Source organism: Sorex fumeus, unplaced genomic scaffold (assembly GCF_029834395.1).
Source record: "Sorex fumeus unplaced genomic scaffold, SorFum_2.1 ptg000019l, whole genome shotgun sequence".
In the NCBI taxonomy this organism is placed as follows: Eukaryota; Metazoa; Chordata; class Mammalia; order Eulipotyphla; family Soricidae; genus Sorex; species Sorex fumeus.
The window spans coordinates 39,436,779-39,449,557 of NW_026606076.1; the positions used below are offsets into that span (position 1 = coordinate 39,436,779).

The 12,779-nt window shown below is 45.9% G+C and overlaps 2 protein-coding genes across 2 annotated transcripts; both read left to right on the forward strand.

Moving 5' to 3' along the window:
- On the forward strand, window positions 1-954 carry LOC130022265 (olfactory receptor-like protein OLF4). Its single transcript, XM_056113015.1, has one exon. It carries the CDS (start codon window positions 1-3, stop codon window positions 952-954), a length of 954 nt encoding a protein of 317 aa, XP_055968990.1.
- A 10,883-nt stretch (window positions 955-11,837) lies between these two features.
- Window positions 11,838-12,779, forward strand: LOC130022266 (olfactory receptor 7A10-like). Its single transcript, XM_056113016.1, has one exon. The coding sequence runs from the start codon at window positions 11,838-11,840 to the stop codon at window positions 12,777-12,779; it is 942 nt and encodes a 313-aa protein (XP_055968991.1).

Below are 12,779 nucleotides of genomic sequence, written 5' to 3' on the forward strand. Positions count from 1 at the left end.
ATGGATCCACAGAACTTTACACGACTCCCCCAGTTTTTCCTCTTGGGACTATCAGAGGACCCTGAATTGCAGATCTACATCTTTGGGCTCTTCCTGTCCATGTACCTGATCATCGTGCTGGGGAACCTGCTCATCATCCTGGCCGTCAGCTCAGACCCCCACCTCCACACGCCCATGTACTTCTTCCTGTCCAACCTGTCCTTGGTGGACATCTGCTTCACCTCAACCACTGTCCCCAAGATGCTGGTGAACATCCAGACACACAGCAAGGCCATCACCTATGAAGGCTGCATTGCCCAGATATATTTTTTTGTCGCCTTCGGAAGCCTGGATGATATCATCCTGGCCGTGATGGCCTATGACCGCTTCGTGGCCATCTGCCACCCCCTGCATTATACAGTCATCATGAATCCCCGGTTGTGTAGGTTGCTGGTCCTGGTGTCCTGGGTCATCAGTCACCTGCATTCTCTGTTACAGAGTTTAATGATCTTACATCTGTCCTTCTGCCCGCACTTGCAAATCCCCCACTTTTTCTGTGAACTCAAACAGATGGTGCAGCTGGCTTGTTCAGACACGCTTGTGAACAACATGGTGCTTTACAGCTTATCTGTGCTATTGGCGGGTGGTCCTCTCTCTGGCATCCTTTACTCCTACTGTAAGATCGTCTCCTCCATCTGGAAAATCTCCTCAGCCCAGGGGAAGTTTAAAGCCTTTTCCACCTGCGCGTCTCACCTCTCTGTGGTCTCCTTGTTCTATGGCACAGCCCTAGGTGTGTACCTGAGCTCTGCTGGCGCCCATGGCTCTCACTCTATTTCAATCCCCTCGGTGATGTACACGGTGGTCACCCCCATGCTGAACCCCTTCATCTACAGCCTCAGGAACAAAGACCTCATGGGGGCTCTGAGAAGACTTTTCCAAGGAACTGCTACAAAGGGTCTAGTAGCTCGGGACTGAGGAATTTATCATTGATTGCAACTTCAGAGATTCGTGTTCTGGAATGATGACCAGATTGTGGGATCCCCAGTGCTTCTTCTGGATATTTCTTCAGTTGTTGTGGTTTGGGTCCACCCCAGGTTGTGGTCAGGGCTGATTCCTGTCTCTGTGCTCAGGGAACAATCCTTGAGGGCTCTGAGTATCATGAAAAGTTGGGCACTGAACCTGCATCAGCTAGAGTTGAAGTGGACCATGTTTTGTGGTCTCTCTGATGTCACCGTTCCTTCTGTAACCATTTTCCCCCTTCATCTATTTGTCATCCACCTGGCATTCCCAATTCTTTTGTGACTTCATTTTTTATTTGTACTTGGTCTACACCCCCCAATACTGCTTAGGACTTAGTCCTGGCTCTGTTCTGAGGAATCAGTCCTGGTGTTTCTTGGATTATTGACCTTAGCTTAGTTGTATGCAAGGGAAGCTCCTAATCTGCTGTACTAATCTCTCTAACCCCCCAAACACATACAATTTTTTCTTTTTCTTTTTCTGTTTGCTGTGAGATGTTACTGTTACCCATTCAAGCAGCTCGATGAACAACAGTAGGACAGTGCTGCAGTGCTTCTTTTTTTTTTTAATAGTGATATACCATGAGGTACACTTGTAGACTTACAAACTTTCATGCTTGCGTTTATGTTATACCGTGATCTGGTAACCATCCGTCTACCACCAATGATCTCAATATGCCTCCCACTATCCTCCCCACCCCTCCATTCCGCCTCTGTGGCAGTGAATTCCCTTTTGCTCTCTCTCTCCTTTTGGGTGTTGTGGTTCGCAATACAGTTATTGAGTGGCCATCGTCAAACACATACATTTCTTAAGCATAGTTGTACTACCACCCATCACAGTGTTTTGAGGCACTTCTATTCATCTGTCACTTCTCCTTTGTGCTCTGCTTCCTCTCTCTGTTGACCACTCATTTCCCCTTTCAGAACCTGTGAACTATAAGGTTGGATTCTTCAGAGGTCTCTGGATTTTGTATTTGTAAGTGAAATATTGCTTTTCTGTTTTGCTTATGTCCTTTACATAGTTTACGTTAGAGCAATGTACTTTTTGTATAGACACAGGAAGACAGTGCATGCTATGCTTTTGCAAGTTGGGAGTTAATTGACTCTGAATAATAGTTACTCCTGGCCATATTTCATATTAACTCGATTTAAGCCTCAGTTGCCCTTAATTCCCAGCACCCCCAGAGCAGGGTCCTGACAGAGGGACTGGATGTAACCAGATCAAGTTGTAAGTTACTCTGGCATTTTAACAGGACTGGCCAAGTACCATAAAACTTATAAATTAAGAGAATGGATGTGTTTTGTTAACTCTTGTGGACAAATTTTGTCACGAACCAAAGAGAAGTGATTGGACAAGGACCCTGCTGGGGTTAGGAAGGACTAACCTGGCCTGAGGACTGCAGTCTGGGATTCATAAGTGTGATGTCCCCAGGAGAGTCACCCTATAATCTTAATTATCTTTTATTGTGTCCATACAAAATGACTGGAAATATTATGAAGAAGTAAATTTAAAATGATTGTTTATGTTTTAAGGAAAGGGGAAATATGCCCTTAGATGAAATTTGGTCTTGTTGATCTCCTAGCAGGATGAGATGTTTGTCTTAGAAGAAGCTTCCCCGGAAGGAAGGGTTTTTATTTGTTGATTGTGCTATCTGACCTATGTATAACTGCTACTCGCAACCCTTCATGATTGGCTGTCAGAATGGGCAAAAAGAGGGGATGTGGGCAGTGGGTGATACTGGAAGGAAGAAGAGGAAGGCGAGATTGGAATAAACTGTATTGATCACCAACCCGCCTGGCTCCCGTTTCCTCCCTCTTTCATCCATCTCTGTCAGCATCTGGGGTGGGAAAATTGGCCTGACCACAGAAGGCACGCGACGAGCACATTTGAACACATACAGATATTGGCTTCTAGTTGACTTTTCTGTGTACTGCCCATAGCTGGTAACATTCGCAGGTTGATACGATGGCTTTGGGCTTAGAGCTCAAGAATATTCTGTTCTCATGAAATGCATTGGAGAGTTTGAAAACTGTTGTTTGCGTTGGATCTTTCATTTGTTTTATTTCTTGGTCACCCCTGGTGATACTCAGGGGTTCCTCCTGGCTCTGCACTCAGGAATCACTCCTGGCGGTGCTCAAGGTACTCTAAGGTATGCCAGGGCTCGAACCCAGGTGTGCTGCATGAAGGCAAACACCCTCCCTGCTGTCCTCTCGTTCTGGCCCCTACCGTTGAGAGTTAACAAAAACCATCCAGCAGAATTCACCCCTGATGCGACTTGTCCAGGTCACATTTGGAGGCAGTTACTTTTTTTTAAATTTTTAATTGAATCACAGTGAGATACACAGTTACAGGGTTGTTCATGACTGAATTTCAGTCAAACAGTGTTCCAGCACTGGCAGACAATTTTCCCCACACTCTCTCTACTTTTGGGCACTGTTTTGCCATGTAGCTACTGAAAAGCCATCATGTTCAGTTCTTTATCTACTTTCTGCACACATCTCCTATCGCGACCGGTTCTTCCAGCCATCGTTTTCTTAGTGATCCCTTCTCTATTCCAGCTGCCTTCTCCCCTTTGCTCATGAGGCAGGCTTCCAGCTATGGAGCAATCTACTGTCCTGTGTATCTACTGTCCTTAGGTGTCAGCCTCCTGTTACGTTGTTTTATGCTCCACAAATGAGTCCAGCACCTTTCTTCACCAGTGTAATTTCCCACCACCAATGTCCCCAGTTTCCCTCTCGCCTCCTTCACCCATCCAGTTCCGCCTGCCTCTACTACAGGCACTTTTCCTCTCTCTTTCTCTGCCTGTTTGTCTCTCTGTCCCTCCGTCTCTCTCTCTCTCTCTCTCTCTCACACACACACACACACACACACACACACACCCTCCTTTTGGGCATTATGCTTTGCAATACAGATAATAAAGGTTATCATCCCTTTACCTACTTGCAACCTACTTGCAACCCTCAGTTCCTGTCCAGAGTAATAATTTCTAGCTATTTGGAGACAGGACCCGGTCAGCTGCATGCAAAGCAAGTGCCCACCTTGCTGTCCTTATGCTCCAGCACCAGCTCCATTCTATTTTTATTTCCTATGGGAAAATTTGGGAAATTTTCTATGGGAAAATTTGGGAAATTTCTCTGTATCATCAGACTCACTGGATTAAACAAAGTTCATTTATTTAAGGGACCAAATTCAGCTTTTGTTTTGTTTTGGGGCCACAACTGGTGATGCTCAGGGGTCACTCTTGGCTGTACTCAGCAATCACTCCTGGTGGGCCCCGGGGGACTGCACGCAAGGAAAACGCCCTCCTTGCTCTCCTATAGCTCTGGCCTTCTATCGGCCTTCTATTTCTTCTTAAAATATAAGGGGAGGGATGGGTACTTGATCATTGTATAACTGAAACCCAAGCACAAAAATTTGCAAGTCTATAACTGTACCTCATGATGTTTCACTAATAAAAAAATAAAAAAAATTAAAAAAAAATAAGGTGCAGGGGCTGGAGCAATAGGACAGTAGGTAGGGCGTTTGCCTTGCACAAGGCCGACCAGGGTTTGATCCCCAGCATCCCATATAGTCCCCTGAGCACCACCAGGAGTAACTCCTGAGTGCAGAGCCAGGAGTGACCTTTGTGCATTGCCGGGTGTGACCCAAAAAGCCAAAAAAAAAAAAAGGTACAAAATGAAATTTTCATTTGCTTTCCCAGGACAATAGTCATGACTTGTTCTTCCCCTATGAAAGGAAATTAAATCGGCAGCCCTGCCTTAGCCAGAATAGACAGATGACCTCGGAACCTTATTTGTTCCAGTGTAAAATTCACTGTTAGATCATTGAGAGCCGATTGAGAGTCATGGAGCGCCAAGGGAAGATTAGAAGAACTTCATTTCATCGCCATAGGCCAGCGGGTCCTGATGGGCAGATACTCTCAGCTCCTGAAGCCGACCCAGGGATGGAAGTCAGGGCAGTTGCATGCAAGTGAAGCACCCACCTGATGAACTATCTCTCCAGCACTGAGTCTTTATTTTTCAGACACGTGGAACCTAATCCAGTAGCCAGGACCCTCAGCACTAGAGTTTGGGGAAATCCTTTTAAAAAATAAATTTATTTTTATTTATTTATTTTAAATATTTCCATTTTTTATTTTATTTCATTTTTTAACTTTATTATTGAATCAGCATGAGATAGACCCTTATAAAGCTGCTCATGATTGGATTATAGTCAAACAGTATTCCAACACCCATCCCTCCACCAGTGTACATTTCCCAGCACCAGTGTCCCCCGGTTCCCTCCCATCACCCCCCACCTCCCACCCCCTGCCTGCCTCTTTTCTACTCCCTCCCTCCCCTTCTCCCCACCCCCTCTGTGTTTCTGTCTCTTTCTGTCTCTCTGTCTCTTTCTGTCTCTCTCTGTCTCTGTCTCTCTCTATCTTGCTCCTTCCTTTTGGGCACTGCGGTTTGCAATAGTGATACTTAAAGGTTACCAAGAATATCCCTTACCTACTTTTAACCCTTAGCTTTTGTCCAGTGTGATCATTCCCAGTTGTTATATTCATGCTGGTCTCTTCTCTATCTTATCTGCTCTCAGCCCCACATACACTCATGGATAGTTTTAACCAATGACCAGTCCTCCTAACCCCTGTTTTCCCTGGCAATGGATATTCTTCTTCTACTATATATAGTGCGACATCTTATAATCTGATTTTTACTTTGGACAATGTGGCAGGCTACCGAATGTAACCTGCCCACACGGCAGAGTCTGGCAAACTCCCCGTGGTGTACCCAATATGCCAAATACCAGTAACAATGATGGGTCTCATTGTTCTAACCCTGAAAGAGACTTGAATATGGCACTTTTTAAAGTCTCAGGGCTAGGACAAAGGAGATGTTACTGGGACCTGCTGGAGGCAATCGGCGAATAACAGGATGATCGTGATTGTGACTATATATATATATATATATATATATATATATATATATTCCAAACAAATACAGTCATTGTATGTCTGTTCATTCCTTCTGATTCATTTCACTCAGCAGGATACTGTTCATGTTCATCCAAAAAATAAAGTTATTTTTGTTTAAACAAGATTTATATTTTTTTATAATACACTAGTTTCAGTCAAGTGTTCCAATAACACAAGTGTGATCTTCCCTCCACCAATGTCCCCAGTTTCTCCCCTAACCCCAACCTTTCCCTGTAGGCACCTGATACATTTACTTTATACTGTTTGCTCCAATGAGACGAAAGAATTTGCAAATAGAATGATCAGAAAGTAAACCAGTAGAATCCAATTTGTGATTGCTCTATGATTTTAACTTATGGAAACAAGGAAATTAAAACCATTTAATAAAATATAATAAAAAATATCGATTTTCAATTACATTAGTTTTCAGCTCTGGAATTTAAAATATATGGCATTCAAATTTATTTTGTGCTTGGCTCTCATTATGGTAATAATCATATTTTACCTGTCATTAATAAAATTTAAAAAATTTCTCTACTAATATATTTTGGAGTTTACATGAAATAGATAAGGTGTACAACATGTAAATCTCCCCTACACTTTATATGAACATTGTGGTTGACAAAGTGGCTCACGATGATTTTTCTTACTTTTTATTTATTTCTTTAATTTTTTATTCATGATGATTTGCTACAGGCATTCAATATCCCAACATCAATGCCACACTGTCACTTCCCTCCACCATTGTCTCCAATTTTCCAAGCACCCCTCAAGCCTGCCTCTGTAGCAGCCCCCCGAGAATTTATTTTAGATTGCTTGTTACTTGGCCAGAGTCATAGTACAGCGGGTAGGGCATTTGCCTTGCAAATGGCTGAGCCTGGTTCGATCCTTGCCATCCCATATGGTCCCTTGAGCACCACCAGGAGTAATTTCTGAGCATCACTGGGTGTGACCCAAAAAGCTAAAAAAAAAAATATTGCCTGTTACCAATACATGGCTAATGCAGTGATGTAAAAACAAAAACAAAAACAACTCCTGAGTTTGAAGAACTATTATGCACAAGGATGTGAGTCGGTGTTGTGAGTTTAGGACTCTGAAAGGCAGGAGAGTTGATGGGGACAAAGTGGAAAGTGCAGATTTTGCATTGCTCCTAAGTTGCTCTCCAGGGAAGTTTGGGTTATTTTTTTCATTATTTCTGTCCAGTCTCATGTCCACCCCCAAGGGAATCTCGTGCACGGCGGGAGGAACCCGTGCTAATGAGCGGCTCCAAGGCTTGAATACTTGCTCTGCTCTGGGTTTCTGGCCAGAGCAACCTCATGTGTGCCGGCACTCACTTGCTGCTTCTGGAATCCTGATTCTGGTCCCGGGACCGATGCTGTACCCCAGCCTGCCGTCTCATGTGGGGACTGAGACCCAGCTCCCCATCAGTCGTCCCGGGGACAGGCTGACTCTGACACGGAGTCCTGCCTCTCAGGGACCTCAGGGTAAGTTCTCCTGCCCAGTGGGCACTCTCCGATGGTCGAGCCAAGCTGGGCGCAAGCATTGTTCTATGGCCAGTGAGAACTGCCCAGCCAGATATGGGCCTGATTCCCATGTGATTGTCACAGAAAAATGAAAACTCACAGTGTTTTAGGAGTACCAAAAATCACCAATGTGGAGGGATGTGCAAATTGTTCTTTACCAGTGAGTCACCTTTGACTTACTTTTCTTTTCTTTTCCTTCCTTCCTTTCTTTCTTTCTTTCCTTTTTTTTTTTTTTGCATTTTGGGTCACACCCAGCGATGCACAGGGGTTAGCACAGGGGTAAGTCCTGGCTCTGCACTCAGCAATTTCTCCTGTTGTTGCTCGGGGAATCATATGGGATGCTGGGAATCGAACGAACCCAGGGTGGCCGGGAACAAGGCAAATGCCCTACCCGCTGTGCTATAGCTTCAGCTCTTGCATCTCTTGCACTGTGGTTTAAATACTGTCCCTTATAGGGTAGCACTCCCTTTCAGCACTCAGTCCTTGTCCATAGTGTTCACTGCCCTCTCTCATTGCCCTAGTGGGCCCTTCCCTGGCCTCACCCATGCCCCTCTGTGGAGAGCTTCCTCCTGTGGACCAGATAGACCTCTTGCTCTTCATTTCTATTATGATGTTCAAAAAGTCTAGGCAAGGATAATGATTGCAAAATACCAAATCACAACAGCGTTTCCTTTGGCTCTATATTTCTTTCTGGTTTTGGGCCGCACCCGGAGATGCTCAGAGGTTACTCCTGGCTCTGCACTTCCGGAATCCCTCCTAGAGGAGCTTGTTGGCACCATCTGGCCTCATGCAAGGCGAGCACACTCTCTGCTGTATTTCTGTGAAAAACTAATACGATGGGAAAAATTGCTCAATGGGATGAATGCCGGCATTATAGAGGGAGGTCTGGATTCCACTCCTCAGCACCGCATGATAAGCATAGACAGGAGACACCTCCAAGGATTGTACCTCCCCCCAAAAACAAAACACCAAACAAATGAACAAATTCAAATGGTCGTGTGGCAGACTTTTGCCTTGCAGATGCTTTCTTCATTTGTGACATGTATGTATGGATTTGTTAGTGGACACCAAACATTTTACCAAACCCAAGTGTGTGAGTTCACAATGTAAATCACGGGGGCTGCAGCTGCGACATGCTTGTGCATTCGGTGGCTCAGAGCTGGCTCCCTGATTCCCCACCCCCAGGGCTCCCCAACAGTAGAGATAGAGACATAGGGAGATGGGGGACCACAGTCGATGGTAAAAATGGTCCGTTTAATGCAGAGTTGCTAGCATACTTCTAGAACATCTGAAGGGGGGTTGAGGTAAGGACATAGGTGTGATTGGTCATTTACAGAGATAAACATTTGGCAGAGGAAATTTTCTTGGGGAGATCAACTCAAGAAGACACTCTGTCTCCCAGGGACATCTACATTGCTTTTATCTTTCCCTCTAGTTGTATAAGTTATCAATTCTTGCAATTGTTTGGATGAACACAGCAAGAGACAAAGATCCCAACACTTAGTTCTCTGGGCTCTGAGAGCAAGCAAGGCTTTTACCGTAAATCCCAGACTAAGTCGTCAGGCCAGTTCAGCTTGTCCTTTCCCACTGTGGCCCTATCTCTTAGGTTGCACAGCTTGTAAGAAGACCACGTGTGTGTGCTTTATAGAATGTGCCATTTTGATGCCGGGTCGCTTTGCCACTCACCCCGGGTCCATCCCAGTCCCACGGCAGGACCTCCCTTTTGGGGTGTTAGGAAGGACAGCAACTGAAGCCTGAGTCAAGTAATTATGACGAAGTAATTATGCCCAGGAGCTGATATATCTCAGAGTCAATCAACTGCCAAACATTAGGAGCATAGCATTAATGGTCTTTCTGTGTTTAACCAAAGGACATTGCTCTATAGTGAACTATAAAGAGGTTATAGGGGAGATAGAAAAGCAGGTACAAATATTCAGCACTTCAAATACAAAGCAGTAGAAATACAAGTTCAGAATTACTAGAAAGTTTTGGCTTATAAGCAATCAAGACTGACTTGGGGAACTGTGACAATGAGAGGCAAAATACAAGGAAAAGGTTAAGGATAAACTTTAACCAAATGAGGAATGCTAACATGAGCATGTTAAGCTTTTCAGGGAGGAAGAAAGGAATTCAATTCACTGGTGAAGCCTAAAGCACTTAGGGTTAATATCCAACACAAAGGAAAGGTTGAAGATAGACTTGAACCAAATCAGGGAAGCTTGTCTGGGAGGAGGAAAGAAAGGGGCAATTTACAGGTGAACCCTAAAATACCTAGGATTGAGATCCAACAAGGGGAATTCTTCAGAAAAGGAGTGATTTGTAATGCCAGTGATGACATTTTATTTCTGATGCTGTGTCAGTATGGGATTGCTCCTTTTGGCGACTCTGTGCGTGTGTGTGTGTGTGTGTGTGTGTGTGTGTGTGTGTGTGTGTGTGTGTGACCTTAGCGTGAATGTCTAAACATGGCCTTGAGGCTTTATCCTCAGGACAATGCCAGCCTGATATTATCTCTGCAGGGTCTTCACTTCTCTGGTGGACGCACCTTCTCTTGTGGCAGGGAATTAAGATCGACTTGTGTGAATCAAGAGGCATCTGACTTAAAAGTCACAAAAGGAAAAGGGATTTGGTTTTAGAGGCACTGGGTCACTGCTGACCACGGGTGCTTATGGGACCCTGTTCATAGTGAGATAAGACCAATAACATCTTTTAGCTTTTTGTTTGTTTTGGGTCCCCACCCAGTGAGGCTCAGGGCTGACTTCTGGCTCTGCACTCAGGAATTACTCCTGGCGGTGCTCAAGGGATCCGATAGAATGCCAGGGACCGAAACTGAGTCATCTGTGTGTAAGACAAACGCCCTCCTACTGTCTTACTGCTTCTCCAACTCATTTATTGTTATTGTTGTTGTTTGTTTTTGGCTCATAACCTGTGGTGTTCAGGGCTGACTCCTGTCTCTGTGCTCAGAGATCACTCTTCACAGTATTCATTAAGCAAATGGGGTACCAGGAAGGTTCAGATGAGTGAGCATCCCAGACTTTGTCTCCAGCCTCAATTAACTTTTGTTTTATTTTTGGTTTTGTTTCTGGGTCACACCCACCAGTGCTCAGGGCTCACTCCTAGCTCTGCACTCAGGGATGACTCTTGGCAGTGCTCAGGGGACTCTAAGGGATGTTGGGGATTGGAACCCAGGTCAGCAGCAAGCAAGGCAATGCTCTGCCCTCGGGACTATCCCTCCAGCCCCTCCTATTGTTTTCATCCTGTAGTGTTGGGCCTGAGTGTCTCAGCCTTTGAACATTCATCTTAAAATCCACGCTTGGGGGTCAGAGCGCTAGTCCTGCCATTAAGGTGCCTGCTTTCCATGCTGCAGACCTAGGTTCGAACCTCCACATCCCCTAGGGTCCCCTGAGCACTGCCAGGAGGGATTCCTGAGTGCAGAGCCAGGGGTAACCCCTGAGCAGTGCCTAGGTGTGGCCTCCAAACAAAAAAAAAAGCTGCAACAACAACAAAATTCATTCTCACATATTGGTGAAAAGCTGAAAGAGAGCCACAGATCACAGATGCCCCTTTTTATGCCTTCTCTCTCTCTCACTCCTCCACTTCTGTTTCTAGGGTGAGACAAACACCTTGTGGGAAGGGGAGGGGCGGCAGGTGATACTGGGTGTGAGCTGTGGTAGGTAGACGATTCAGAAACCATGATCACGTAAGTACCAGGAGGTCTGCTTCACATCTTGGAAGCCGGCAGCACATGCTGGGGGGAAAGACAGCTCAGATAGAGAAGGGAACACCAAATAAAGGGTCTTTGGAGGACTCGCTTGGGATGCGAGATGTGTGCTGAAAGTAGATTATAGACTGAACACGATGGCCACTCAATACCTCTATTGCAAACCACAACACCCTAAAGGAAAGACAGAGCAAAAGGGAATGCCTTGCCACAGAGGTGGGGCAGGGGTGGGGGGGTTGGGGGTGGGTGGGAGGGCTACTGGGTTCATTGGTGGTGGAGAATGGGCACTGGTGCAGGGATGCGTACTCGATCATTGTATAACTGAAATGCAAGCATGAAAGTTTGTAAGTCTACAACAGTACCTCATGGTGTTTCATTAATTAAAAAAAGAAAGAAAGAAAAAGGGGCTGGAGTGATAGCACAGTGGGTAGGGCATTTGCCTTGCATGCGGCCGACCCGAGTTCGATTCCCAGCATCCCATATGGTCCCCTGAGCACCGCCAGGAGTAATTCCTGAGTGCAGAGCCAGGAGTAACGTCTGAGCATTGCCAGGTATGACCCGAAAAGAAAAAAAAAAAAAGAAAGAAAAAAAAAGAAACCACAATCACGGTCTATTTCCCTCTCCTGGTAGTTGAGCCCAGCACATGGACCCAGGGAACCTTACAAGAGTGTCTGAGTTTTTCCTCTTGGGACTATCAGAGGACCCTGAATTGCAGATCTACATATTCGGGCTCTTCCTGTCCATGTACCTGATCACCGTGCTGGGGAACCTGCTCATCATCCTGGCCGTCAGCTCAGACCCCCACCTCCACACGCCCATGTACTTCTTCCTGGCCAACCTGTCCTTCGTGGACATCTGCTTCACCTCCACCATCGTCCCCAAGATGCTGCAGAACATCCAGACACACAGCAGAGCCATCAGCTATGAGGGCTGCCTCACCCAGATGTACTTTTTCATCCTCTTCACAGGCCTGGACGATTTCATCCTGACCGTGATGGCCTATGACCGCTACGTGGCCATCTGCCACCCCCTGCATTATACGGTCATCATGAATCCCTGGCTGTGTGGGCTGCTGGTCCTGGTGTCCTGGGTCATCAGTCACCTGCATTCTTTGTTACAGAGCTTAATGGTCTTGCGTCTGTCCTTCTGCATGGACTTGGAAATCCCCCACTTTTTCTGTGAACTCAAACAGATGGTGCAGCTGGCTTGTTCGGACACGCTTCTGAACAACCTGGTGATGTATATTGCGGCTGTCATTCTGGCGGGCGGGCCCCTGGGTGGCATCCTTTACTCCTACTCTAAGATCGTCTCCTCCATCCTCAGAATCTCCTCGGCTCAGGGCAAGTTTAAAGCCTTTTCCACCTGCGCGTCTCACCTCTCTGTGGTTTCCTTGTTTTATTTTACGCTCCTTGGCGTGTACCTGGTCTCTGCCGTGACCCAGAGCTCTCACTCGAGTGCCATCCCCTCGGTGATGTACACGGTGGTCACCCCCATGCTGAACCCTTTCATCTACAGTCTCCGGAACAAAGACCTCATGGGGGCTCTGAGAAGACTCTTCCACAGAACTGCCAAAAGGGTCCAGTAG

Excerpts from the sequence above, each read along its gene's own strand:
- LOC130022266 (XM_056113016.1), top strand. The coding sequence starts at position 11,838 with ATGGACCCAGGGAACCTTACAAGAGTGTCTGAGTTTTTCCTCTTGGGA.
- LOC130022265 (XM_056113015.1), top strand. The coding sequence starts at position 1 with ATGGATCCACAGAACTTTACACGACTCCCCCAGTTTTTCCTCTTGGGA.